At 41.4% G+C, this 25,043-nt stretch overlaps 2 protein-coding genes across 2 annotated transcripts; one reads left to right on the forward strand and one right to left on the reverse strand.

Annotated features, from left to right (window-relative positions):
* The first annotated feature begins 148 nt into the window (after positions 1–148).
* Positions 149–9,205, forward strand: cyth2 (cytohesin 2). The gene is made up of 12 exons (XM_070835067.1): positions 149–303; positions 2,397–2,547; positions 2,958–3,024; positions 3,104–3,222; positions 3,316–3,396; positions 3,596–3,708; positions 4,193–4,341; positions 4,454–4,565; positions 5,283–5,359; positions 5,931–6,002; positions 6,124–6,278; positions 6,431–9,205. The coding sequence occupies exons 1-12, from the start codon at positions 237–239 to the stop codon at positions 6,516–6,518; spliced, it is 1,251 nt and encodes a 416-aa protein (XP_070691168.1). The 5' UTR covers positions 149–236; the 3' UTR covers positions 6,519–9,205.
* A 2,433-nt stretch (positions 9,206–11,638) lies between these two features.
* LOC139204853 (neuronal pentraxin-1) lies at positions 11,639–22,474 on the reverse strand. Its single transcript, XM_070834872.1, has 7 exons — positions 22,370–22,474; positions 22,136–22,244; positions 15,263–15,996; positions 13,819–14,314; positions 12,963–13,216; positions 12,116–12,295; positions 11,639–11,848 (listed from the first exon to the last, which is right to left on the reverse strand). The coding sequence occupies exons 1-7, from the start codon at positions 22,472–22,474 to the stop codon at positions 11,639–11,641; spliced, it is 2,088 nt and encodes a 695-aa protein (XP_070690973.1).
* Positions 22,475–25,043: the final 2,569 nt, after the last annotated feature.

A 25,043-nucleotide genomic window follows, 5' to 3' on the forward strand; every position in this document is an offset into this window, starting at 1 on the left:
ACTATATACTTGTAGACTGGCTTTCATTTATGCCTTTATGTCAAACTTCTTCCTGTAAGTGATTATATTTTGAAAAACAGCTGACCGGAAGTGGACTACCCGAAACTCTGACACCACTTCCGGTGTCGCCACCTTCTTTGTCTCCGGCCCAACATTTCGACACCAGGGGTTGTCTATTTTTTTCTTTTTGTTTTGAGGATATATTTACACATATATCCCAAGTTTTCCTTTATTGAATGACAGTCGACTCTGAAATATTTATGCCTAAAAGTAAAGCGCCAAAAATGGATGACCTGGACTACAGTAAGTGGGTTTACTAATTACCCATTTGCATATGCTATCGCTAGCTAGCTGTGGCTAGTTGTAGCTAGTGGCTACGTTTATTTGCTCAGGTGTGACACACTGATCACTCAGTGGGACATCTAAATGACAGTAACTGACCAGATACCTTTACCGTCTTTCCCGAAATGTATGTGTGTACATTTAAAGAGCATACTGGTTGAGATTAGCCACAATGATACATTAGCTTAGCCTGACGCCAACTAAATATTGATTATTTCACGGTGTGCTCGGAGATAACGTTTCAGACAGCCTCGGTGGACATTTAACACCCTGATCTGCCCCTTTGTTACACGGGGCCTTGTTAAAATGCGGCTTTGCTTGTACTATTTAAGGTTTCCACCTCCAGGTATCAGCTCCCAGGCTGCTGAAGTATGAATCAACCCGCACAGTTGATCCAGACTGTGGGCGTGGTTGGTGGTGTTTTAGAGCAGCTGTTTGTCTTGCAGAGCAAACACACAGGTCTGGGAGCCTTTGGGTGCTGCCGATCACAAGCTGCTATTCATGATCTGGGTGGTTTGGTCTCAATAAATCATCACGATATTTTGTGCAAAATACATCAGTATGTGTCTGATACCATGTAGCTTTCATAGACTGCCAGTTTATTAGGCACACCTAGCTGAAATTCAGCCAGTGTGATTCAGCAGCCCAAGTTTGTATGTTTTTGCTGAAACTGTTATTAGTTCAAAAACACGGCTGTGGTTTATGGTTAGGATACTCTGGTGGTTCTGTTGGATTGTATTGCTTGTGTCGTTGACTTGTTCATAATATTTAGTTAAACCTCACAGATAAATATTGACAAAATATTAAAATGTCCTCTGTGACAATAAAAGTGAATCACTAACCAAACCCAAAAACCTTACCTTAGTGTTAGCTTTAAGTTTATTTGTGCTAGCTGAACCACACAGGCAATCAGGTAAAGTCAAGTTATGGCAAATAACTGAGATAACTGTGTAATTCAGCTGGAATGCCTTCAAAACTGTGTATTTTCTTTTACCAATAGCTGAAATTTGCAAGAAGGTGCATAGTTATTATGATGTCAAGATATCAGCCAGACCTTCATTTTAATGCCATCTTTTGTTGCATTCCTTTAAACTGTGTTCTTTTCTTTAGTCGAGGATTTCATCATATTCTTATGTAGCATTTGAGACCTCTGTTTCTGCCCACAGCTTCTATTTTATCAAGCGATGAATGAGCAGTAACAAAATGGCCATTCTGTCTAGCAACACAACTGAAAACCCATTCACCATTATTATGTTGTGGTGGTAGCGGCTGAAATCTCATCATCCAGAAAATGAAAATAAAACTAATTGTCTGGTTTGATACCACTAGCAATAAGCAAGAACCGCGTTTGGCATGATGCACTTGAGGCCTTGAAGAAAGAGAAAGAGTGTGATATGTTGTGTATGCTGCTGTACACGGTTCTGTGTGTGTCTTTGCCTGACTGACTCTGAGCTTTACAGTAGCCTCATTCCTCTGTCTGTGTTGGTTTCTGTTGAAACCACGAAGAGTTTGTTTGCTGTATCACAACTCAGTCAGTGTGCAGTGTTGATGCTCTCGTACATTATATTACAGTGACAGATCATGAGCTAGCTGATTTTCAGTATTTCTTCACAAACAGGGAGCAATGATGAGATGTTAGTGAGTCAGGTAAGGGTAGGAGGGACAAGAAAGGAAGAATTTTAGGCTAAATGTTTGTGGAACAGCTTTTATTTCAAATTTGGTGTTTTCTATTTTTACAAAAGAGAAAAAAAACACTGAAGCATCCCCATCCAGTGCCCTTCGCAAGTTTTCTATTCACTTTAGTTTATTTTAGTTAGTTCTGGTATAGTACTATCCTACTTCCCCCGCTCCTTTCCATTGTATGATATTGTTAGAAGAAATTAGTCATAACCAATGTAAGTAACAATGTGGTTCTCAAAATAGTTTGGTCGAATGGTTTTTATGCTGCTAATAAAGACAACGGCTGCCTTAGGCCATTTGGGCACAGTTACCATTTGTTGTATCTACAGCAGCAGCAGCATTAATGGAGTCATTCTTCTTCTCTTCCCTTACAGTCCCAGTAGACCTGAGCCCAGAGGAGCGCTCCGAGCTGGAGGACATCCGCAGGAGGAAGGGCGTCCTGCTTCAGGAGATCCAAAGGCTCAGAGAGGAATTAAGAGAGGCAATTTTGGAGGTGGAGGGACTGGAGACAAGCACAGAGGGCAGGTGAGATGAATATGCACAGTAACATCGCAGAGGCAAGATGGCAGGAGTTGGCTTCGATATCCGCAGTGTGCACAGATTAAGGTCTCTTAGTTTAGTAAGTAATTAGGTTACTGCTTATAGTTTTAATATGTATTCCATTTAAAGGTTTGTTGCCAAAAGTGCTGTTTTGTCAGCTTCTGACTGTCAAATAGATCTAATGATTACATATAATTTGTAACTGCTTGAAGCACAGCAATTTGTTAATGTTAAATGTATGAACTTAAATAAAATGGCTCAAATATTGTGGTAATACGTTCTTGTGAGCTTTGGTGATTTTGAATTTGTTAGTCTGAGCTGTATTGCTGAGGAGATGGGATTTGAGTGCTGCAAGAGCTATTCTTTCTTACATTTTACATTTTTGCTGTCTGCAGTAAAACCCTACAGAAAAGCAGACATGTGGCAATGGGAAGGAAGAAATTCAACATGGACCCTAAAAAGGTAAAAATCTACTTGAACATATCTCCTCTGTCTTCACTCTTTGTTTTTTGTGTGGTAACGGACTCCCCCCTCTCTGCAGGGCATTGTGTTTCTGGTGGAGAACGAGCTGCTCAGACACACTTCAGAGGACATCGCTCAGTTCCTCTACAAAGGCGAGGGCCTCAACAAGACTGCTATAGGAGATTACCTCGGAGAGAGGTGCTTGGCCTTGAAATATCCTCTGCCCTTTTTCTCCTTTACTATGAGCTACGTGTAACTGTTCTCTCCCAACTCTCTGTTGCTCTTCTGCAGGGACGACTTCAACATCAAAGTTCTTCAGGCTTTCGTCGACCTCCATGAGTTCACTGATCTCAACCTCGTCCAGGCCCTCAGGTAAACCGTGTTTGTTTAGCGTGTTTTGCTTTGAGCAAAGGACAAAATCTCTTATCCTGGCATTCTCTGGTAAACAAACCTTTTCAACAATGGAAAGTCCCACTCTCATCATCACAGCAGGTTAGGGAGGGAAAAGATTATGCAAGAGAGAGTATTAGTGAAAGTGTAACTTGACCTAAACCTCGACCTTTTTTTGCAGGCAGTTCCTGTGGAGCTTCCGTTTGCCTGGTGAAGCCCAGAAAATTGACAGAATGATGGAGGCCTTTGCTCAGAGATACTGCCACTGCAACCCTGGCGTCTTCCAGAGCACTGGTAAGCACAAACACATGTTTGTAGGGTAGGCGGGGTAGCCTACCTATTGTACCTAATGTAGGATGTTCTGACTTCTGTGTCCCTTTAAATCAACCTTTCTTTTCCTTCGATGGAGCTCAGGAAGGGGCATTTCCCAGAAGGTGTGCACTCACACAAACAATGAGCCCCTTCTCAGAAATGACCTGCTATGTGAGCCCATAAAGTTCACCAGTTTGTGAACCTTGCATTTCACTAAAAAAAAAAACATTGTTTGTGTTTGATTATTGATTATTTCCTTAAATTATTTGAGATAAGACTTGTTCAGAATTCCCAGACTTTCTGTTTTCAGATAGTACTAGGTACCTGTATTTTTTGAATCATCAAATTGATTTGTGTTCTTTTATTTCCAATATTAAGGCAAATGTGTTAAATTGTTTATTTTATTCTCTGTGCAGTACTGAACTCAGAGCTCTTGTGTTTTCTTGCGTGTCTTTCCTGTTCGCAGACACATGTTACGTGCTATCATTTGCCATCATTATGCTGAACACAAGCCTCCATAACCCAAACGTGAGGGACAAACCTGGAGTGGACCGTTTCATCTCAATGAACCGAGGCATCAACGAGGGGGGAGACCTGCCTGAGGACCTGCTCAGAGTACGAGGATCTTTGCGTTGTTTTTCTTTGGAGATGGCTCAGTGATAACTAAGATAAACCTAGTAAGGAGATTTTGAGTTGGCTTATTTTACAATCTTATCTGTCATTCCAGAATCTCTACGAAAGCATTAAAAATGAGCCCTTCAAGATCCCAGAGGACGACGGCAATGACCTGACACACACCTTCTTCAACCCAGACAGAGAGGGATGGCTTCTTAAACTCGGTGAGATGATGCAAGCTAGGCCTTTCTGCCTCGTTGTGGAGTCCTTCTACCCTACATGTTGCCTTTGACACTGATCTTGTACAATTAAACAAATCCAGTACGTCACTGTTTCAGATGTCCAGGGTGTACATTTCCATTGAGAAAAGAATGTGATATGTCCTGTATGCTGCTGTATTCAGTCCTCTTTTAAGGCTTTGTGTTATGATGTCTGTCTCGAGGTTTGCTGGCTTTTTGCCTCCACTTGAATCGTCACCTCCATGTTGTGGCATTTGAACACTGCCACAGCATGCTGGTGAACAATAAGCTCACTTTCTTCCGTCACAGCAGTCTAAAAATCTGATTGTTTTCTTTTGCATGGCGGGGCCTCTGATGTCTGTGTCACTAATATAATCTCCCTGTGTTTCTCTTCCTCCTCCCCATCTGTCCCTCTCTCTCTCTCTCTCTGTCTCTATTTGTCCTCTGTCTTCTTCTAAATCCTCCGGTCCCTCTTGTCTGTTTCTACCCTGCGATTTCCACCCTCTACTGCCGCTGCTTGTTTTCTCAGGAGGTATGTACTGCCAGAGTTGTTGTCGTTAAAAAGTTATAGAAAACAGTAGCCAAGTAGTCAGCTGTAAAAATGTAGAGACTGTAGAGTAGCATCCCTTCAACTTTGACCCCCAAAGGAAACCCTTTTCCTCTCCTCTCGCTCATCGCCATGACGGTGTTCTTGTGTTTCAGGGGGACGAGTGAAAACCTGGAAACGGCGATGGTTCATTCTCACTGACAACTGCCTTTATTACTTTGAATACACCACAGTAAGTCTTTGTGTCCAAGTACGCCATTTAAGTGAATTTGACAGTGGAAACAATGCACTGTGCCTGCAAGGAAGTATGCTCACTGATCCTGAGGATTAGATGCATAACTTTATTAATCCCTGCAGGAAAAACTGGATTGGCTGCTTATGTACAATCAAAACAAAAGAAACTGAAGTCAGACTGGTCACAAGAGACAACATATCCAAGACACACAGTACTACTGTTAAAATACTAACACACAAAACGAACACATATTCCAAGAGGGCGTTAGTACTGCTCAGGATCACACAGCCAGGAAGTTAAAAGTCAAACAAGAAATGTACAATTAATCATAAACTGACAGGCTAGCCCTAAGTGATGCACCCAAGAACAAGACGATTTCAACTATGACCTGGTTTGATATTTTGGTTACACACTAATTACAATATTTAATGCTGAGATAGCAATGCAAGAGATAATGCAGAGTATGGTTGAATTTCTGCGCCCTGATTAAACACATAAAATGCAAAATAAAGGACTTGTACTGTTGCAGCAACTCATAATCAGCTGTGATTGTGTGTTTCACTAACAGGATAAGGAGCCTCGAGGTATTATTCCCTTGGAAAACCTTAGTATCCGCGAGGTGGAGGACCCAAGAAAACCCGTAAGTTCTCACTTTGGCTGAACAGTATAGGAAAATGTAATTATCATAGGAATAATTTTCACAGGTTAGTGAATGTTGTGATTGTTTACCCAGTTTTTTTTCATCACTTCTCTACCAATAGAACTGCTTTGAGCTGTACATCCCCAACAACCGCGGTCAGCTCATTAAGGCGTGTAAGACAGAGGCTGATGGCAGAGTAGTGGAAGGAAACCACAACGTGTACCGCATCTCCGCCCCCACACCTGAGGAGAAGGATGAATGGATCCACAGCATCAAGTATGGAAATGAAAAATGGGGGTAGTGGTGACAGAAAAGCACTGGGTAGCCTCTAGTTTACTGCTGTGTGTGTGGATGTCACATTTACCTTTTTTGGTTGTATATTTTCATAATCCACCCCACTCAATTGTGTTTCATTCTCACCTGTACAGATCTGCTGTCAGTGTTGATCCCTTCTACGAAATGCTTGCTGCCAGGAAGAAACGTATATCACTGAAGAAGAAGGAGGAACAACCGTAGATTATTCCCTCCATTCTCTCCCTGTCTTCCTTCATCCTTCTCATCTCTCCCTCCAACACTGGACACGTTTTCATTGCTGCTCCTCACCACCAGCTTATACGTTTTGTTACCTCTCTCTCACTCACTCTCACCCCGTCCCCAAACACATCCTCTCCCTGACATGACGACTCCTTGCTATCGTTTCTACCAGACTCTTTGAGAGCCACATTCAGAGTGAAGTGGCTGCATCTTGGTACTTACACTACTGCTGTTATACACACAACCTGCCGCACTCCAGCCAGAGCACACCGTCTGTCCCCGTCTTCTCGCCACATCTCTCTCTCTCTCTCTCTCTCAGCATTTAAGTGAACTGTGAAACACATCTTACACCATATTCACACTAATGTCTGTGTTTTTCCTGTTTTGGGCCTTCCATATGCACTCAGCCAACTAAGAATGCTATGATTGTTGTGATCCCGGGCGTTTGTGCATCTTAATCGGCCTTTTAGGCTGCCATCTGAAAATGCTCCCTGCATTAGTGTGCATATGGTCTCATTCAGGGTAGCAAGCAGCTTTGGTTCTCGTGAAGTCCTTTTTCACATTTATTGTTGCCGCCTAAATGAGAAACCGTCTTTCTTGATTGTGCTTAGCCCAGACAAAATGTGAATTCACTACTCAAACAACAGCAAGATTTATTTTCAGTTAGTGTCGTAGGTCGGAGAGGATGGAAGAATCAGCCGAAGATACAAGTGCTTTTAGGTTACTGAAACATGCCCGTTGCTTCCTGTAGTACTTTTAATGGCTTAGATTTACATTACTACTTCCACACTTAGACACTGTAACCGTTATGTGAGGAAAATGTCACTCTTCCTTTCTGACACGAGATTTATTTGGCCAAGTTAATCTTCAAATATGGTTGAATATGGCTTTATGGCTTTTAAGGCTAAAAGGTTGCTTCACTTGCAACAGACTGCTGCTCGTTTCTGCTCACTGACACAACATATGAGTATTCTTTAGCACGTTTCTTGACATGTTAGCAATAGCAGAGCAAACCATAGTCCCAGTCTGAAGGCTTGTTAACAAATCCTTTATAACACTATACTGAGCAACACCATCTCCTCTCAGATTTAATGTACCAGCATGCTACAAATCGTTTCCGCCTTGCTCGACACTACAAGACCAACATCGACATCTCTTTCACAAGTAATAACTCTGTCGGCCATCTAACTGTTAGAGCCTGCTCTGTCCGCTACAGCGAGTTTCAACAAATCACAAAGGCAGCTCATTACAATGTATACTTTTTGTAAATAGATGTTAGCATATTTGTTTACGATACACATAGAAATAATTTAATTTATTCTTTATCTTTTGTTAAGATCTGATTTTTGTACGAGCTACTGTAGGACTGCATGTTGATAAACTGAGGCGTCAGTCGTACGTACTGATGCGCCGCTGATCATGCTAGTGCACTGATTTGAGAAGTGTTAGTGTTCCCTGTTGACTTGGAAAAATTGCATTTAATATGGAAGTTGATTTATACATAAAGTAAATTTGTCGTAATAATAGATTATTTGGAAAATAAGATATTTAGTACTCTGATTTATCTCTTGTCTACCGTGTTGGTTTTTTGAGTAAATCAGACTCAGTAAAGCACAAGCAGTAGTCACTCTCGCATCATGTTTAACTAACGTCCAGTTTTTGGCTGCTCAGTGTCCACTTGAAGTGCGAGGAAGACGTTCACAAGCTGAAAATGAAAATATCCATCGTACCACAGTGGTGAAAATGAAGAGACAACAAAACAAGGAACACTAACAAAGCTTTGATTCATTATATAATAGTCAAAATGTTCAGATGTAATGAATCAGTAACCAGTTTAGATTTGTGTCCAGTGATAGATTTGCTTGACATCCAGTTCATAAACTTATTTCTAGTAGTTTATTGGATTGGCAGTTTTAGATGGTAGTGAAAATAATCGTCTCCTGCACTTTATATCTATTTTAGCATTTTGGAGAAAATGCTGTTACTTTGACTGACACAACACTTCACCACTCTGTAACACCCTCTACTGGTGACCCCACACACTGCAATATGCTGAAGGATGAACCATGGACTGTGTAGAAAAACTGTGTAACGCCACCACCTGGTCAGTGCCAGCTATGGCAGCAACAGTTTCTGACCAGCATACACTGAATCTGTGAGCTTCACCCGATAAAGATGTTGTCTGAACCTGATGGGGTCTTTGTTCTGTCATCACACTGTGCAGACCTTGTTTTTCAAAGACAAGCGATCGGTCATTCAAATACAGATCCAGGATTGCCTTTTACTCTCCCACTTCATCAAACTGACAAAGGCCTAACTTTATATCTCCATGTTAGTGCTTCTGCACATTACATGGACTGTCTGTAGGCCTTCACTTTCTGGGTATTCTTGAAGTGCAAAGTTGCCAAAAGAAAAAACTAGTTGGGACAACAAATGTTTCCATTCGAAGAGAAGAATGAACACTGAAATGGTCAGACTGAAACTTGGCCTATGTTTCTGATTCCTGTAACCCCAGAACCACCTCTTTCAGAAAATGTTTTTATTTTGTATTTATTTATTTTTATTTACCATGAGGTGAAGATGGATAGATCATCTGTAAATGTAGCAAAAGGAAACCACGATACATCGGTGCCAGTAAACTACTGTGTAACAATAAAAGGTAAACAGATGATGGATTGTTGTATTTGTTTTTATTTACTCTGTTTTTTTTGTATTTTAACTGTCAAATCAACTTTATTTATATTGTGCAATATCACAAATTTGCTTCCCTGGAGCTTAACAGTCTGTACAACGTGACACAGGAGGAGAGACTGAACTCGAACTAGACATGTGGGATGAGGCACCAATGACCAGGGGACAACCAGAGGTCCCCGGACAGCTGATGGTTCAGAGGTGCCTGAGTAGAGAAAAGGACAAGGAGACGAGGAGGTGAACTTGCAAACAGACATTTATGGTGTCCAGAGGATGTTTCTTCATGACCAGCAGGTCCACATAATCACATTTATGTTCACGTTAAACTAGTGGGCTGACTTGGATTTCAGCACATATTAGTGTTCCCTTCATGATAACTGTAATAACTTTTTTGTTTTTTATGTTATTTCACTTTATCTTATTTTATTTTTTCTAACAAATATTCAAGTAAACAATATAAGTATATAGAAATCAAATATGATTGGCATGAAAAGGAAAAAAAAGAAAGAATTACATAAAGAATAATAACATAAACTTGAGCATTCGTATACAAACGAATGCTCAAGTTGAATGTATTTAGTCAGGTATTGGGGGGGGGAAAGGTACTAAAATGATCCATAAGTTTATTGTTTTGTTGTTTATTAAAGGGAGTGATAAAAAATAGAGAATTTAGTTCTAGGAGAAAAAGTAAGAACTGATATGGAAGATTTCTATTTCTAACAAGAACACCATCATCTGGATTATTATAGATAATATTTTTAAGATTAAATGTAAAAACCTGATGATCCTTTGACTTTCTGTATCCCATTATCAAGTCAAAATATAGTTTTGTCACACATTTCCCATCAGCCTCAGCTGCCCTTTGTTTAGTGCTAACCAATTAGCAAATGTTAGCATGCTAAAATGCTAAACCAGGATGATAAACATAACATTACACATTACCTGCTGCACATCTGCATGTGAGTATTAATAATATGTTAGCATGCTGATTTAAACTTTAGCTTAAAGGCCTGATGGGTCTGAGTGAGTTAGTGATTTAAAACAGGCATCAAGGCCACTTTTCAGCTCTTTGTGTTTATTTGGCCCAAAAGCCAACCATCTGTCTTTGTAATGGAGGTCTTGCTGAAGTAGCTCACTTAGTTGTCTTGTGAAGAGCGTCAGTGTTGTAAAACTGCTATAATGGTTTGTTGGGTTGAGAGTTATGAAGGCCTTTCAGGACCTACTGGCTGCATCGTGAATGTGTGTCTGAATGAGGTTAAAGATATTAATAATAATAATAGTAATAATTACCATTATCATCAGTAAACAGACTAACAGAGAGGTTGTCGGTTTACCTGTTGACCTTCGGCATGTTTGGATTTGATGAAAAACAAAGTCACTTTTTCACTTTTTCATTTTTATTTACACAGTCAGAACATTTGAAAAAAAACCCCACAACTTACATACAATACATAAAGTCAAAGCTCTAACCTGGCCTAAGTTCAGTGTTTTATATACAGTACAGTAACAAATATACAATCAAGGCCAGATCATTTGAGGAATTAAAAAGCCACGGTGAGATGACTTGATTACACAAAATACATCAGTCACATTTCAAAAACAATCTAATTTATTACAGAAAAAATGTGATAAATATCAGTGATTTGAGTATTGTTGAGTAAAACATAAAAAAACAAGACGTGTAGAATTAGGATACTAGTTTAAAGCAGCACTGCTGGATTACAGCAGGAGTCTCTTTAATGGCTGTAAAACCATCAGATGCTGTAAAACACCTGATTCTGTCTGACAGGCCTTTTCATATTTCTCCCAAAATAAAACATCAACCTATCTATGACACATAGATTATTCAAATTACAGTATAACACAAATCAATTCTACATTTTTCTTTGGTAAATTAGCTGTATCTTCTGTGGAAACCTTTTTTTAAAAAAAGAGCATCCAGATTACAAATTGATTTCTCAGCACATTTCTATGAGTATCATTCAAACTAGCAACATTTAGTTTGTCACTTCACCACAACAGAATCCAGGTAAAGTCTGCGAGCTTTATCACAGACCCTACAGTATTAAGTCTTATTAACAGTATGACAATATGTCACATACAGCACTTGTCTGTTTAAGATAAAACACTAGCTCATGAGTATAGTAGAGGCCAAAACCTAAGGCCCAAGACCACTATGTCCCTACACAGTATCTGTAAACACAGATTATTTTTCTTATTTTTCTTTTTTAAGAAAAAGTCACTGATTACGTTTAAAGGCATTGATTCTGAGTTTTGCCACTGAGTGGCATTGTGATAAATGACTGAAAGTCAAACGGATTCTTGTTTTATTCTTGCATCTTTGATACGTGATAAAATGTTTTCACTACGTTCCAGGAAATCTCCACGTTCTTCATCGGTGTTACGGCCTTTTAGTGACAGGGGTCAAAGGGGTATCTGGAAACGCCGCCATGAAGCTCCACCTCTGCCTCGGACCAGGCGATGACATCTCCTCTGAGGTGGCTGCCGCAGGATGCCAGGCTGTAGATGTCACTGCCGGTCAGGACGTGTGACCACATGTGCAAGTCCGACATCTCGCCCACGAATGACTGAGTGGCGTCAAAACGGCCTCCTAGAGTGTCCTGACGAAGAGTGAACAAACAGCTGGTTCACCAAAAGGTCAACGTTTCAGACAAAATTCATGAAAGAGAATTAAATGATATATAGAGTAAAATATAAAGCAAGAGTTTTGATAAAAGAAACCTTTTGTAGAAACAATGGATAAAGGCTTCCCAAATAAGAATTTAACACACTCCTTTTCTATATTCAGTGGCTCCCATCTGAACTCACTCAGAGGTTTTCTACATCTGCATTGTGCATTCACAGAGATTAAATCTCGTTGTGTTTACCTGTTCCTGTCCCAGGATGAAGACCCCTCCAGGTTTGATAGGGTGCCAGGGGGAGAGATTTATCCCGGACCCCCTCTGCACTCCGTCCTGGTAGGCCTCCCACTGTCCGTCCCGCGTTGTCCACGTCACACACACGTGGTGCCACTTCCCGTCACCCAGAGACAGGGGGAGCGTCACAGCCTGAAGGATGGGATGGTGAAGATGGTGAGACACTAATATAAACACATCCTGGGATGATACAGTTAAGTAGACAAGCAATAATATAGTTTGTTATTAAACAGTATAAATATGTCTGTGAGATCTCCTGCCTGTTTGACTCATTATCTAAAAGTTTTTAAGCCAGAATGAACACATTTAAATTCTGGATCTCACTCATAACGACCACCAGTGCATCCTCTTGTAAAGTTATACCTTTCTTTTAAACTCAGTTTTTATTTAATCTTGACAGCAGGTGCGGAGAGGGTTGAGTTTGTCTTTTTTAAAGCCCCAGACAGCTTGGCTTTGAATCAGAAGTATTTCTCTATACCAGTAAATATTTGTGATTTAAATGTGTAAAAATCCAAAATCTAATTTTCATCATTTTAATGAATAATACTAAACTCAGCTAATCTGAGGTCGATGTCGGTATAATTTGATCGGTTTTGATTGACACAAACAGCCAACTGCCATCAAATTCAAAGATTCAAATGTAGTTGAATCCTAATTGGTGCACAGACAAGCCAGCGAGAAGCACACAGAGAAAAAAATGCAGAAATATCTAATGTCAAACAGTCAATAAATCATGTGAGATCCCATCACTCTGAGCTGAACTCACTGTGCTGCAGGGTTTCTATTTCATCTATCTCACCTTGTCATCGATCAGCAGCTCCATGGGGTTGTTCCCCCACTCGATGAGCACCAGTTCGTTGGCCTGTCCAGGTGCCGAGTAAGAGAAGGGCGTCCCCAGGCCGGGCCCTGTGCCGGCCTTGATCCAAAGACACAAAGTCAGAGCGAAGATCTCCTGCAGCAGAGTCCTCTTCATCCGCCCGTACATGTAGTTGTTTCTCATGGGGAAGCTGATCTGGAAGTGGTCAGGACTCTGTAATTTCTTCCTGCTGGAACCTGTTTTTTTTTTTGTAGAGAGATAACATCACACCATGACAAAACAATCTCACCTTCAGTGATATAAGTATATAAGGATCATTTAGTAACTTTAGTAATGAAATTATATTATAGATGTCCACATTTTAATTTTTCTGAGCAGTTGAAGCACACCACACCCATGTGAAAGCCTGAAAGTTGGAAAAAGCAGGTGACAAAACAAGTTAAGGTCTCAACTGTCCATTCAGTAGCTGTTCTGGAGCTTTTGGTCTTTACATTGTTTTGTCAGCGGCTGCTTCTGACGTCAAGAATGAACTTTGAAACTCTACCAGACTCCTGTTTTGAGAAATAAGATAATGACAGAAATAAATTGAAAGTCCAAAGTAGAGAATTTCTTATGAAATAAGCTGTTTTTTTTGCAGGAAATTTGCTAAAATAACATCCCACACACTGCAAGTTTTTTGGGAGAGAACATAAGCAGCTGCAGAATATACAACTTACATAACCTACACTTATACTGAAGGCTGCTTTGTTAATGGGAAGTTGGCTGTTGGGAGCGTGTGTGTGTGTTTGTGTGTGTGCATGTGATTGCATGTCCTGGACTTGCTGCAGTGGTCATGTACCTGCCAGGTGCAGCTGGTTGAGCATCGTTTCCAGTTTATTTGAGTGGAGTCCAGTCCGTGGGCCTGGTGCTCTGTATCCTGTGTGTGGAAAGTGACTGTGACTGTCTGCTTCATTACTGTGGTGGTGGTCATCATCATCATCATCATCATGGTGGCTGTCGTCGTGGTCACCGTGGTCGTCGTGGTCACCGTTGTCGTCATGGTCATCATGATGACCATCTGCATCGTGATGGTCATCAATGTGGCTGTCGTCATGATGGTCGGCGTGGTTCCCACTGTCACTGTGTCCGCCATCGTTGTGGTCGTCCCTGTGGTCTGTTGGGTGTCCGTCATCATGGTGATCACCATCGTCATCGTGATGGTCTGTGTCGTCGTCGTGATGGTCCGGGCTGCTGAGGGCGGAGGTGCGATGGTGCAGCTGCTGCTCCAGAGTGCTGATCTTCCTCTGAAGCAGGTCTTTCAGAGAGCTGGAGTAGGTGATAGACGTGTTCCTCTTCTGCTGAGGGAGGTGAAAAATACACAGATGAAGTTTTGATACCAACAAGTATTGAGTGTCACCTTTTTACAACAGAGAGGACAAAGTCTTCAATAGTGCTTTGGCAAAGATGCAAACTGGCCTTGAGGAATCATAATCTGTCACCCACACGCCTCAGAGAGAACTTGTCTGTCTTTTGCACTTCTTACATTCAGCATTAATCTTGTATGTCCAATTTAATTCAGTCAGGTATGCTGTCTGCCTGTCTTCCTGCATCTGCCTCTGCTTCTCTTACTCTCAGGTAATCCAGGCTTTGTCCTGGCGCGTGCCCTGATTACCAGTCTGTCAAGGGAGATCACGATAATTACTGCTGATGTTAGACTCATGCCACCCCCCCAATGCACCCCACACCCACTCCACTGCTCCTGACATCTGTCTGTGATCGTGATCCAAGGCGGAGAGAGCACAGAACAGGGCGGGTAAATGTACCAAGAGAGTAAAAACTGTGATTATCTGAAGAAAAAACATCAAAATTTTCACCAAAGCCTAAATGTGGACTGTAACCTCATGCAAGAGTATCTGACATCGGTGACGTCCACCTCTGAGCCCTTTTGCTGCACTGAGGGACATCAAAGTGACTCTCTTGCTAATGTAGTGAGTGGGTTTATGCGATTAAGTAATCCATTGAACCTTTGTCTAAAGTACTTAGCAGACATGCTGCTTTGGGACTTGATTATTCGACAAACAATCAAGTGACGGCAGCGTTAATGTGTCCAAACAAGGAAAAGCCATATATGGGCACAGCGTACGTCACAACTCTTTTTGAGTCCTCTGCTGTACCATATTTACTGTTAAGTCACTTTTTCATGCGTACACTCATGTTCTCTCCATCATCTCTATAGTTTTGTTCTTCAGTTATCTCTATATCTGAGTACAGAGTTGTAAAAGTTTCCCCCTCTTGCTGCTCACCTGCAGGTTGTCCAGCCGCTCCTTCAGCGCCTGCAGCATCCTCTCCATCTGCTCTGGTGATGATGTGATGTCCCCTGGTGTCACATGTTTATCCTTTCCCTGGTTGCTGCTGCTGCGCCCTCCATCAGATCGTTGCCCCCCTACAGAGGGGTAGTGAGGTGAGTCCGGTATGAGGTTGCTGTTTCCATGGTGACCCTGCTGGTTGCTATAGTGCCCATTGTCAGTGTATGTGTGATGACTGGCCACCCCTGTGTGATGGGAGTGCGAGTCTCTGCCGTGGTGCTCGTCATGAGGCGTGGTGCCCCGTCCGAGGCCCTCGCACAGGGTTAGCTTGGCCGTCAGCTCTCGAATGGTCTCCCTCTGGTCCAGGATGGTCTCTTTCTGCTGGACAAGGCTCTCCCTGAGGTGGAGGATGGTGGCTTTGGCTTCTTCGCTTGCCCCCCACCAGCCAGCGGGAGGTGCGCTTTGATGGCCTGGTCCGCTGGGCCCTGCTGCCCCTACGCCTGGACCCGCTGAAGGGAAGCAGGCAGGGTCCGCATCCAGCGGGATAGGGGTGCAAACGAAGCGTGGCTGGGCTCTGTAGTCATAGTCAGGCCCTGAACTGGCAGACGCAGGGTGGAGGAGGGGTGACAGTAAAGGAAACAAAATGAGAAAAAGGAACAGGTGTAGAGACTGAGAGTTCCTCATGTTCTTTATCCAAAGTTTAGCCAGTAAGACTAAGGAGCTTGGCTTCACTTCAAAATGTGTGATGCCAGGTGAAGTTAAGGTTATGTTGATGTTGTAAGTGAGACATCAGGGGGCACGATATCAAAGATCTCCATCCACAAAGTGTCCACTCATCTGTGTTAAACAGAGAGACATCACAGTTTTGTCTTCACTATCTGATTGTTGTCTTCTTTGGCTTCTCCGTCACTGAAGAGTGGAATAAACCTGTAAAACAAAGCATCAGATTTTAGTTAAAGGTCATAGAATCTCCAGAGGGTGGAAGCAATATCATAATCATCTGTACAGTATTCAGCAGAGACTGTTCATTCTGCTCTATTCCTGTTCATAAGGCTGTAGTTTCAGGTGGTTGTGTTGTTTTGCACTGAGTTACATTTTCAGGTTTATTATCTTGTCCCAGTTGCCCAGGACAGTGAGAAGAGACACTTCTAGACCAGGCTTACAAACATAAAGATCCAGGATGCGATGGTGGATGATGACCTTAGTGTGACGTCTCCAGTTAGCTGCAGTCTGTCTGACCACTAACCTTAAATGGCGTATGCATGTGCCACAACAATCAGAGCCTGTCCAAACAAGGATTAATCCAAATCAGAGGTGTGACATCCTGACCAGACCAGCCAATGAGGTCTTTAGTGTGAGTTACTTTGATGGCTTTGACTACCTGGAAGCCACAGTTGGTCACCGTGTGAAATAAACATCCAATATTTTTTTAAAGATGTAAATTCATAAGTTGGATTTGGTGGTTATTTAACCCAGAGGATAACAAAAAGCAGTGTCAGGAATAGAAGCATTTCTCATTTGCAATCGGTATCCCAAAATGATCCCTAAACACTGAGTCCATATCATATTCCCTGTGTCTTCATCATAAAGGCCTGCTGACCTCTCTGAGTACTGTGGCATATCCTTCATTATACAGGGTCGGCATTTAGAAATGGCACACACGTGATGTGGCAGCTAAACCTCACTGACCACCTGTTGCTCACACAGACTAGCCTCTGCAATGTGTGTGTGTGTCAATAGTTCATACATGATTCACTGTATTTGATCAATAATGTAAGAAAGAAAACATACATACAAATCTAGTCCATCATATGACAAAGATCACATCTTCCTGTATAGAAATCTCCAACGCCGACACATATATGATTTATTGACCTGCGGAAGTTGCAAAGTACTGAAAAGTAATTTTATTTTGTTTTAATCTTTGTTACAATGTTCTTATCTTTATCAAACTTTGAACTAAATCATGTTCTGTCTCTGCAGTTGTTGTTGTGATTTACGAAGCTTAGAGGAGAGACAGATGGTCGAGGTACAGAACCGTGTCACGCCCAATCTCCACAGTTTAGCCTTAAGTTTATTATCACCCACAGGTCAATCAATTAACCTAATTGCAAGCCGTTGATGTGCTACCTTAGCCAGAGATAAGTGGGCTTCCTCAGCCCACTCTGTGTGTGTGTGTGTGTGTGTGCGTGCGCTGGTGCGTGTGTGTGTAATAATCCATGGTGAACACTGGGGTGTCGTGCACCATCTCCGCACCATATGGTGAAGGTGGATATTTAAGTAGTGCGATTAGTCCCAAATTAAAACCTGACAACTGCGGTTAGTTAGTGATTAAAAAACAGTTGACTCTGACAAAATAAAGAAATGTCTATTTGTAAACAATCTGAATCTTTCTAGACTGGAAGGCATTAAAACTGTAATCATCCTAGTGCCTCAGTGCAGATCAATGTCAACATCATTTTCTCTGGTGAGTGCCTCTCCCAGATTAGATATAGTTATATTATACATATAAAATAGTTATAGAATTCAAAATAAGTTTTCTTGTGTCGAGTGTTTAATGATTCACTGCGTGCCATTTAAATGCATTTTTTCTAAAACCTGTGTGATAAACAACACACTTGTTAATTTACAATCCTGAGAAAATTCTCTTTACATTGCTGCTACATGATATTATAGTATATTATATTGGGCAAGTTCTATTGAATGATATATAATCTAGTAGATAACATGTACAATATGCCCAAACACTAAAGATTATTTGCTGTCACATCGTTCCATTTTGGGTAAAGCAGGGGCCTTTTTTCATTTTCTCTTCTCTTAAGACACACGGTGAGACTTTTCTCCTCTTCTTTCACATGATTCATTGTCATGGCTAGCTACACTGAGTGAAAATATGTATTCCTCATTTACTTTTTATTACTCCATAATTGGAATCTAACAAACTCTGCAGCTTCAGAATTATTATTTCGTCAACATCCACATAACAAAATACTCTCTGTTGAAATTCTTTCATCCATTTATGCTTCAGTTAAATTGCTTAATTTTCCACATTTTGAGGAAATCAAAAATATATAACTCTACCTTTAATTTCAATTTCAAATAGGCTCAAATTAATTCCCATGGAAGGATCCATCGTCTCTCAACATGTGTCTTTTAGTGTTTTGTTGAATTCATTTCAGTCAGATGTGACAGACATCTGACTGGGGATCTCTCCGCTGCCTTAACTTAGTACAAAGTTACGTTCAGATAAAAAGGTAAAATAAATTTAAAATGCTAACTGATAAAAGACAGCATCAACAACAACATTAGTACACTGTTCCAGTTAAATTAACATTAACAAAAGTGTCCTCACCTTGTAGTCCGAGTGAGCACCGCCTGTGGATCCACACTGTGAACCTCTGGTGAGTTAGTCCGCCTCACACACTGATCAGATTGAGAGAGACTTACTCCACAGGAGGAGAGCTCAAAGCTTTCTATCCCTCCTTCATTGTCTCTACCCCTCTTTTCTCTCCTCCTCACCTCCTCCCCTCCTTCAGCTTTGTTGTGTTTGTATTGGAAAACCACACCTCTTTTCCTGTCAGACTCTTACTCACTGCTCCACCATCTTTATTTTTATTCTGAAACCTCTGTTACTGACTTGACAGATTGTTTGTTGATAAATCCCATTTTCTGAGTACATAAACACTTTTTTTGTTTTTAATTTGACCTCTCCAGCTATCCTCTCTAACACAGTCATTGGCTCTACGCCAGCGCAACGTCACACAGCTCACCTAGATCTCAGAAAGCACGAGAGCAATTGGCCTGAATAATTCCTCATCTATTCCTGTCAGACTGACAGACTGAGACGTGGTGGCGGGACGGCAGATGGCTCCTTTAAGGTCAAAGAAAATCACACAACAAACACATGATTGTGCCAGCATGTTGTCACAGGCTCAGACACTTACGCTTACATTAACATTAGATTACAGGGTCAGACACACAGCATCATGCACCACCGCCGTACCTGTCAGGCCTCTGGACATTTACATCCTGGGCTGATAAGACAGTGCAGACTGTGTTTTATTAGACCTTAAGCTGCTGCCAGCAAAGGAAAGAAAAGCTAGTGAGGAGACGTTTAGATGTCTGTTGACTTTTTCCTGACAAAACTGACAGTTTGTAATTAGATCAGAACAATTGGATAAAAGTACACTTGAAATAAACCAGCTTGATTACAACAGATGTCCTCTCAGTTCATTTGACATGTGACCTCTTCGTGTATAATTACACCTTAACTTGATGTCAGTGTTGTGGGCAACCAGTTTTACTTAAATTTCCTGTCATCTCATTATTTCCAGTCATCAAATAAAAGCATAAAAAGTGTTCAGAAAGCTCAATACTCACGTGTATTCTTGGGTTAATACACACAGAAATAAGCCAACATTCAGCTACATCACTTAATGTCAAAGGAGGGTTAGTTGGTAGCTTTTATATGCCAGATAATTAACTAACACTGTTACAAATGTACTATTACACATGATATTACACTCTATGTACAAAGTATTACCAAGTCTTTTTGTACAATCCTCATCTCAGGCCCTTAATATTAAAATCCCTCCCTACCTACATTGAAAATTATGTGTATTTTCAGAACTTTTCATACCTTTCAGGTATGTTTTGTACTGATGTTTCCTCTCAGAGAGTTTTTATTTCCTGCATGTGGTTACAGTGATGTGTTAGAGCAAACTTTGACACCTGCCTTTGTCTCCGGGACAGGACATTCACCTGAGACACTGCTTGTATGTGACACATTTGGACACAGCAGAGGGAAAAATGTGAAGTATGCAGGCAAACTCACACACATACACACACGTGAGCTGTTTCATTGCGTTCAGTGACACACTGTGTGATAACATGAAGGTGGATGTACATGTCATCTTTATTGTTTAATAGGTCAGTGTGAGCCCAGTTCTCCTGTCCGTCAATCCCCTTAGTGCGTGTGAATTAGGCCCTGAGGAAGCGAGCCGGCACAAATAGCTTTACAGCTCAGGTCCAAGGACGTGAGACCACAGACGCTACAATGTTCCCCTCAACACTGAACCAAGTGACCCAGAACCCCACAGAGCACCCTCGTCTGCTGTGGCTGGCAGAGCAGAGGCCACTCTGATGAAGGGAGGAGATGACGTCCCATCCCGTCAGCCTGCTGCTGAGTGAAGATACTCTGATCTGTTTTTTTTAATGTGGGTTCTGACTGTCTCCAGTAATACAAAATACTCTGTTGGTGCCACCAGAGGTTTTGGTTGTGTGGAGTGGTGATGAGCTGCAGAGATGAGGTAAGGTCTGGACAGTAAAGAAGAAGTAGAAGAAGCTTTACATGGTAGCTGTGCTGCAACGTTTCATGTTTGTGATTATGAGTCCTGCCTGTTTTTGGATTTACTGTCGTACTACAGTGTGACTCTGCAGTCTGCGTGCTCACAAAGTGATGCCACACTATCGCCACCCAATGGGAAAAAACCTGCTACTGCAACACAAGATGGCATCAGTCAGACACCTGCAGTTCCCAACAGGTGATGTGATGTCAACTCACAAGTTAATTTCAGTTGAAAATAAGAGTTTTATGGCGCTCCAGAGCAAATCAGAGTTTAGCTGTGAAAACAGACACACACAAACACACAGTTCATGGCCCTATATAACGTATACATATACAGCTACAGTTGTTAAGAACTTTAACATCTTAAGACCACTCCACTGCATTTTAGATGGAAAAACTTTAACTAAATTATGTGCCTGTTATACTGATTGGATTGAAAAGTATTTGTGTGCTCTTTTGCAATTAATGCTTTTACTCTAAAAAATTAATTATTTGTATTTTATATTCAAGTAAATGACTAATTAACCCTACATTTTCTGCATTATGGAGTCTCATTGCTCTCCTCTTCCTCGTCTCCTCGTCCTCAGCAGAAGCTCTGGCAAACCCACTACCTGCTTTTAGTGCCATACATACGTTTACTGTACATTGAAAGTAAATATTTGAAAAAATTCAGAAAGTTCTGCATTTAAAATCAGAAGTAAAAATACATAAGAGTTAACAGCTTTTTTGTGTCAAAAGTAAAAGTTATGAAGGACAACTCTTGTCACAGCTACATTATTATGTATTATTGGATTATTATTAAAGCTGTCAGCAGGAATTTGCTGCTGTAGCTGATTGAGGTGGGACTTCTTTTAAGTATCATTTATACTGATGGGCAATTTAATTTACTGAGTAACAATTCAATTCAATTCAATTCAAAAAACTTTATTTGTCCCCAGGGGACAATTAAAAGGCACATAGAGCAGGCAGTGCAACAATGACAAAAAACTATAGCAGCAGACGAGACAACAGGCAGTACGAGAATATAAATGGAAAATAAAGGTAATGATTCATCACATGTTCTTTGCTCCGTATTTTATCAACTGGTAATCTACAAAGCAGTTGCTGAATGAAAATAGCAACTATTGAGACATTTTAATGTGTATTATTTATCATTTTGGTAAATAATCAGGTTTTTCGTGTGTTTTTTTAAATGTTAGGCCAACAAAATAATAAATGAATAAAGGTTTCAGCACCTCCCTCTTAGTAGTTTATTTCTGCTGGTGTGGAGACAGCTTTGAAACACCATTTGACCCTCATGTTGGGAAAGACAGCTTACATAAGGTATAATTGAAGAACCATAATTGAAGTGATTCCCCCTCCAGTCCTGATAAAGTGCATCCAAACAGAGTCCAGTACTTGAGTAAATGTACTTAATTACCTCCCACCACCTAAACTCTCAGAGGAGCTTTTCTCTCCAGCACCGTTATTTCTCACACCAGCCTTTTTATCTTCTCAGCAGTAAGTTGCAGTAAATGAAGGACCGTGCAGGGCCTCCTCCTCTTCCTCCTCCTCTTCCTCTGAGAACAGGGACCAGGACTCTGTGATGGTCCGGGTGTATGTAGGCCAGTGATGGGCCTGCCTGTGCTGTGGCTGAAAAAAAAAAAAAAAAAAAAAGTTCAGGTCATTATTCTCCTCCTGCTCCCATTCAGAGGAGGTCCCGTCGGCTCATTGTTATTCTGCCCGAGTGACAGGGAGAGAGACAGAGAGAGGCAGACCCAGACTGGGAGGCTGACTGCGGGCTCCAACAACAGGGAGCTGGTCGGACTGGGCGGGGGTCTGTCCGCGGGTTTTCTGGCCGGTTTCTGCGGGCGTGAAGGCATGTTGGTAATCGGCTCAGTAATGAGGAGAGGTACTGAACGGCACCAAATATCTGACCCCGATTCCTGGCAGTGAGGAGAGGAAGAGAGGAGAGGGAGAAAGTGTGTGTGTGTGTGTGTGTGTGTGTGTGTGTGTGTGAGGGAGAGAGAGAGAGGGAGAAGAGAAAAGAGGGGGAAAAAGAGAGGGCCATGTGAAAAAGGGGTGGAGGGGAGTCGAGATTTAGTGCTCTGCTGGATGAAACAACCCCCCACTAACTAACGGAGAGGGAAAGCAGCCTAATGTGAAGAAAAGAGGGGGTGTTGTACTCTTCATTTAACACTCAAAGACGCGCAGGAAGCCATTATCGTTTCCCACAATGAGATCTGAAAAGGTATGTAACTTTTTTTTTCTCTTTTTAGCAGCTGAATTATTTGCCACTGTGTTACAAATGGAGCTGAGAGTTGGAGATCAACAGGTAGCTGTTATTGAACTGCACTGTGAGGGGAAATGGCAGGGTGCGTTTTATAAGTGCAAAGGCCTCCACTGTGCAAATACCCAACCTTTTCCATTCATGTCTGTACTTACAGGCAGGCTTGGCATATTTAACTTGTCTTCTTTTGGTTAGTTAGCATGAGGGTTTCACAAGATGTGAGGTGTGTGGGGATGGAAGGAGATGATGTGGATGAAAAGGCTGTGAAATACAGTTAGCTGCAATTTTACATCAGTAATTGATCTTTAGAGAAATGTCGGAATATCTGGCAGCATTTCGCCATACAGCAGGACAAGATACCTTCAGGAGCACCAAAATGTGTAATTATTTATGTCTTGCATGAATCATTGAACCACAATTTTCTGTAATTTCTTGGGAATGAACTTTTTAATTTTGTAATGATCTCTTGGCTGCAACTATAAAATGTCAGAAAATAGTGAAAACCGTTCAAACTACAAACTGCTTGTTTTGTGTGGCCATCCATCTAAAGAAACTTAGTTTATGGTCGTATAAAAACAGCAAATCCTCACAGTTGAGAAGTTTGAAGCGGAGAATTAAAGGCATTTATGCTTGAAAAATGACTCATATGTTTATCCATGTAGTTGGAGATTATTCTTCTGCTCATGGTGACATTAGTTGGTGTTTAAATGCAAAGTTTGCCTCCAAACCACTTGAAGAAATTTAAAGAGGCCAAACAGCATGAATGCACCTTCTGTATCAGTTTCCCAACCACCTGCAGACTGTTCCTGTTGCATCCAGAAACAAACAACACTTTATTTCTCATGATTTAACCAAACTAAGCGGAGGACATACACACATACATGCTTTATGATGCTTACATATTTCCCATGATCAGTTTAAAGAGTGTGCACAGTTATATAAAGCCACTCAAAGTGAATAAAAAAGACAAAGTTAGTGCAAAGAAGCAGACTGCCCTTCTGACAAATCACAGACTACACCAGGGTGGCCCTAATGAGCAAGAGTCTGGAAATGTTTTCTTTGTGTCATATACCATTAGTTGATCTGGGTCAACGTTTTCTCTGTAATCTCGCTGTGATAACAAAGGAGGGCTGCACAAGGAAAACCAAGTTAGCATTTCGCCATCAAATCCAGACTGGAAATCCCCTGACCCCGGAGCAGTCCCCCCTTGATCGTCCTCTCTGCTGAGGAAACGTTGTTGTCGCCTGTTTATTCAGTGCTCTGACACCTGTGACTCAGGCTGGAGAAGCCCATTGTTCTTATCTGGAATAGTATAACTCGTCTGGCACTCGAATCTAGGAGAAATATTTGGGTTGCCGCAATGTTGCGAAGCGATAATGCAGAAACTGGCAGCAGAGACACAGAGGAGATCCATGAGAAAATAACACGGCTGCCCTCAGACGAAACCCAAGGCGGTGTGACATCCTCATCACTTGTTGTGATGGTTCAGTGGCCTTAAATGTCCTCCAGCTTGATTTAAATCTCACGCGTTCAGAGGATGATGGCATTGAACAGACATGGTCCTTAAACACAAGGGAGACGCGTCCAGTCAGTTTTGACGATAATAGATTTTATAGTAAAGCTGTTTTAGGAGGTTCTCTACACATGTACCAATACAAATATCTGATACTTATGGTTGTGTAGCTTCAGCATGAATTGATTAATTGTTTTGTCTGTAAAACACCAGAAAATATACACCAGAGCCTCAGCTGGGGTCTTTGAATTCCTTATTTTATCCAGCAATCTTTCTAAAACTCAAATATGTTGAATTGAGCATCAGCACATTCTGACACACGAAAAACTAGAAACAGTGAATGTTTGGCATTATTAAAATACTTGTCGATTAATTTCCTGTCGATCAACTGATCGAATAATCGCTTCGAATGCAGATAAATAGAAATAAGTGCTGTGACCTCTCCCTTCCTCTGTGGAGCTGAGGGTAAAAACATCTGGATTTGTGCCTTCTCCTTGAGTAGCAATCAGTAATCGTGATAGATTATCACTCACTGCAACTCCTTTTTGTCTTCTATATTCTTCTTTCAGGGGATTGCCATCTGCTGTACAGCCTAGTGCCCTGAGCAACAGGACGAAAAGACGACACAAACGCACATAGTGGCAGAGAG

Source organism: Pempheris klunzingeri, chromosome 8 (genome assembly GCF_042242105.1).
Source record: "Pempheris klunzingeri isolate RE-2024b chromosome 8, fPemKlu1.hap1, whole genome shotgun sequence".
NCBI lineage: Eukaryota > Metazoa > Chordata > Actinopteri > Acropomatiformes > Pempheridae > Pempheris > Pempheris klunzingeri.

Coding starts and splice junctions, on each gene's coding strand:
- cyth2 (XM_070835067.1), top strand. CDS start 237: ATGACAGTCGACTCTGAAATATTTATGCCTAAAAGTAAAGCGCCAAAA. Junction 2,548..2,957: donor GAGACAAGCACAGAGGGCAG/GTGAGATGAATA, acceptor TGCTGTCTGCAG/TAAAACCCTACAGAAAAGCA. Junction 5,360..5,930: donor ATTACTTTGAATACACCACA/GTAAGTCTTTGT, acceptor TTTCACTAACAG/GATAAGGAGCCTCGAGGTAT.
- LOC139204853 (XM_070834872.1), bottom strand. CDS start 22,474: ATGCCTTCACGCCCGCAGAAACCGGCCAGAAAACCCGCGGACAGACCC. Junction 12,296..12,962: donor AGCTGCTGATCGATGACAAG/GTGAGATAGATG, acceptor CCCATCCTTCAG/GCTGTGACGCTCCCCCTGTC. Junction 11,849..12,115: donor TCATCCTGGGACAGGAACAG/GTAAACACAACG, acceptor ACTCTTCGTCAG/GACACTCTAGGAGGCCGTTT.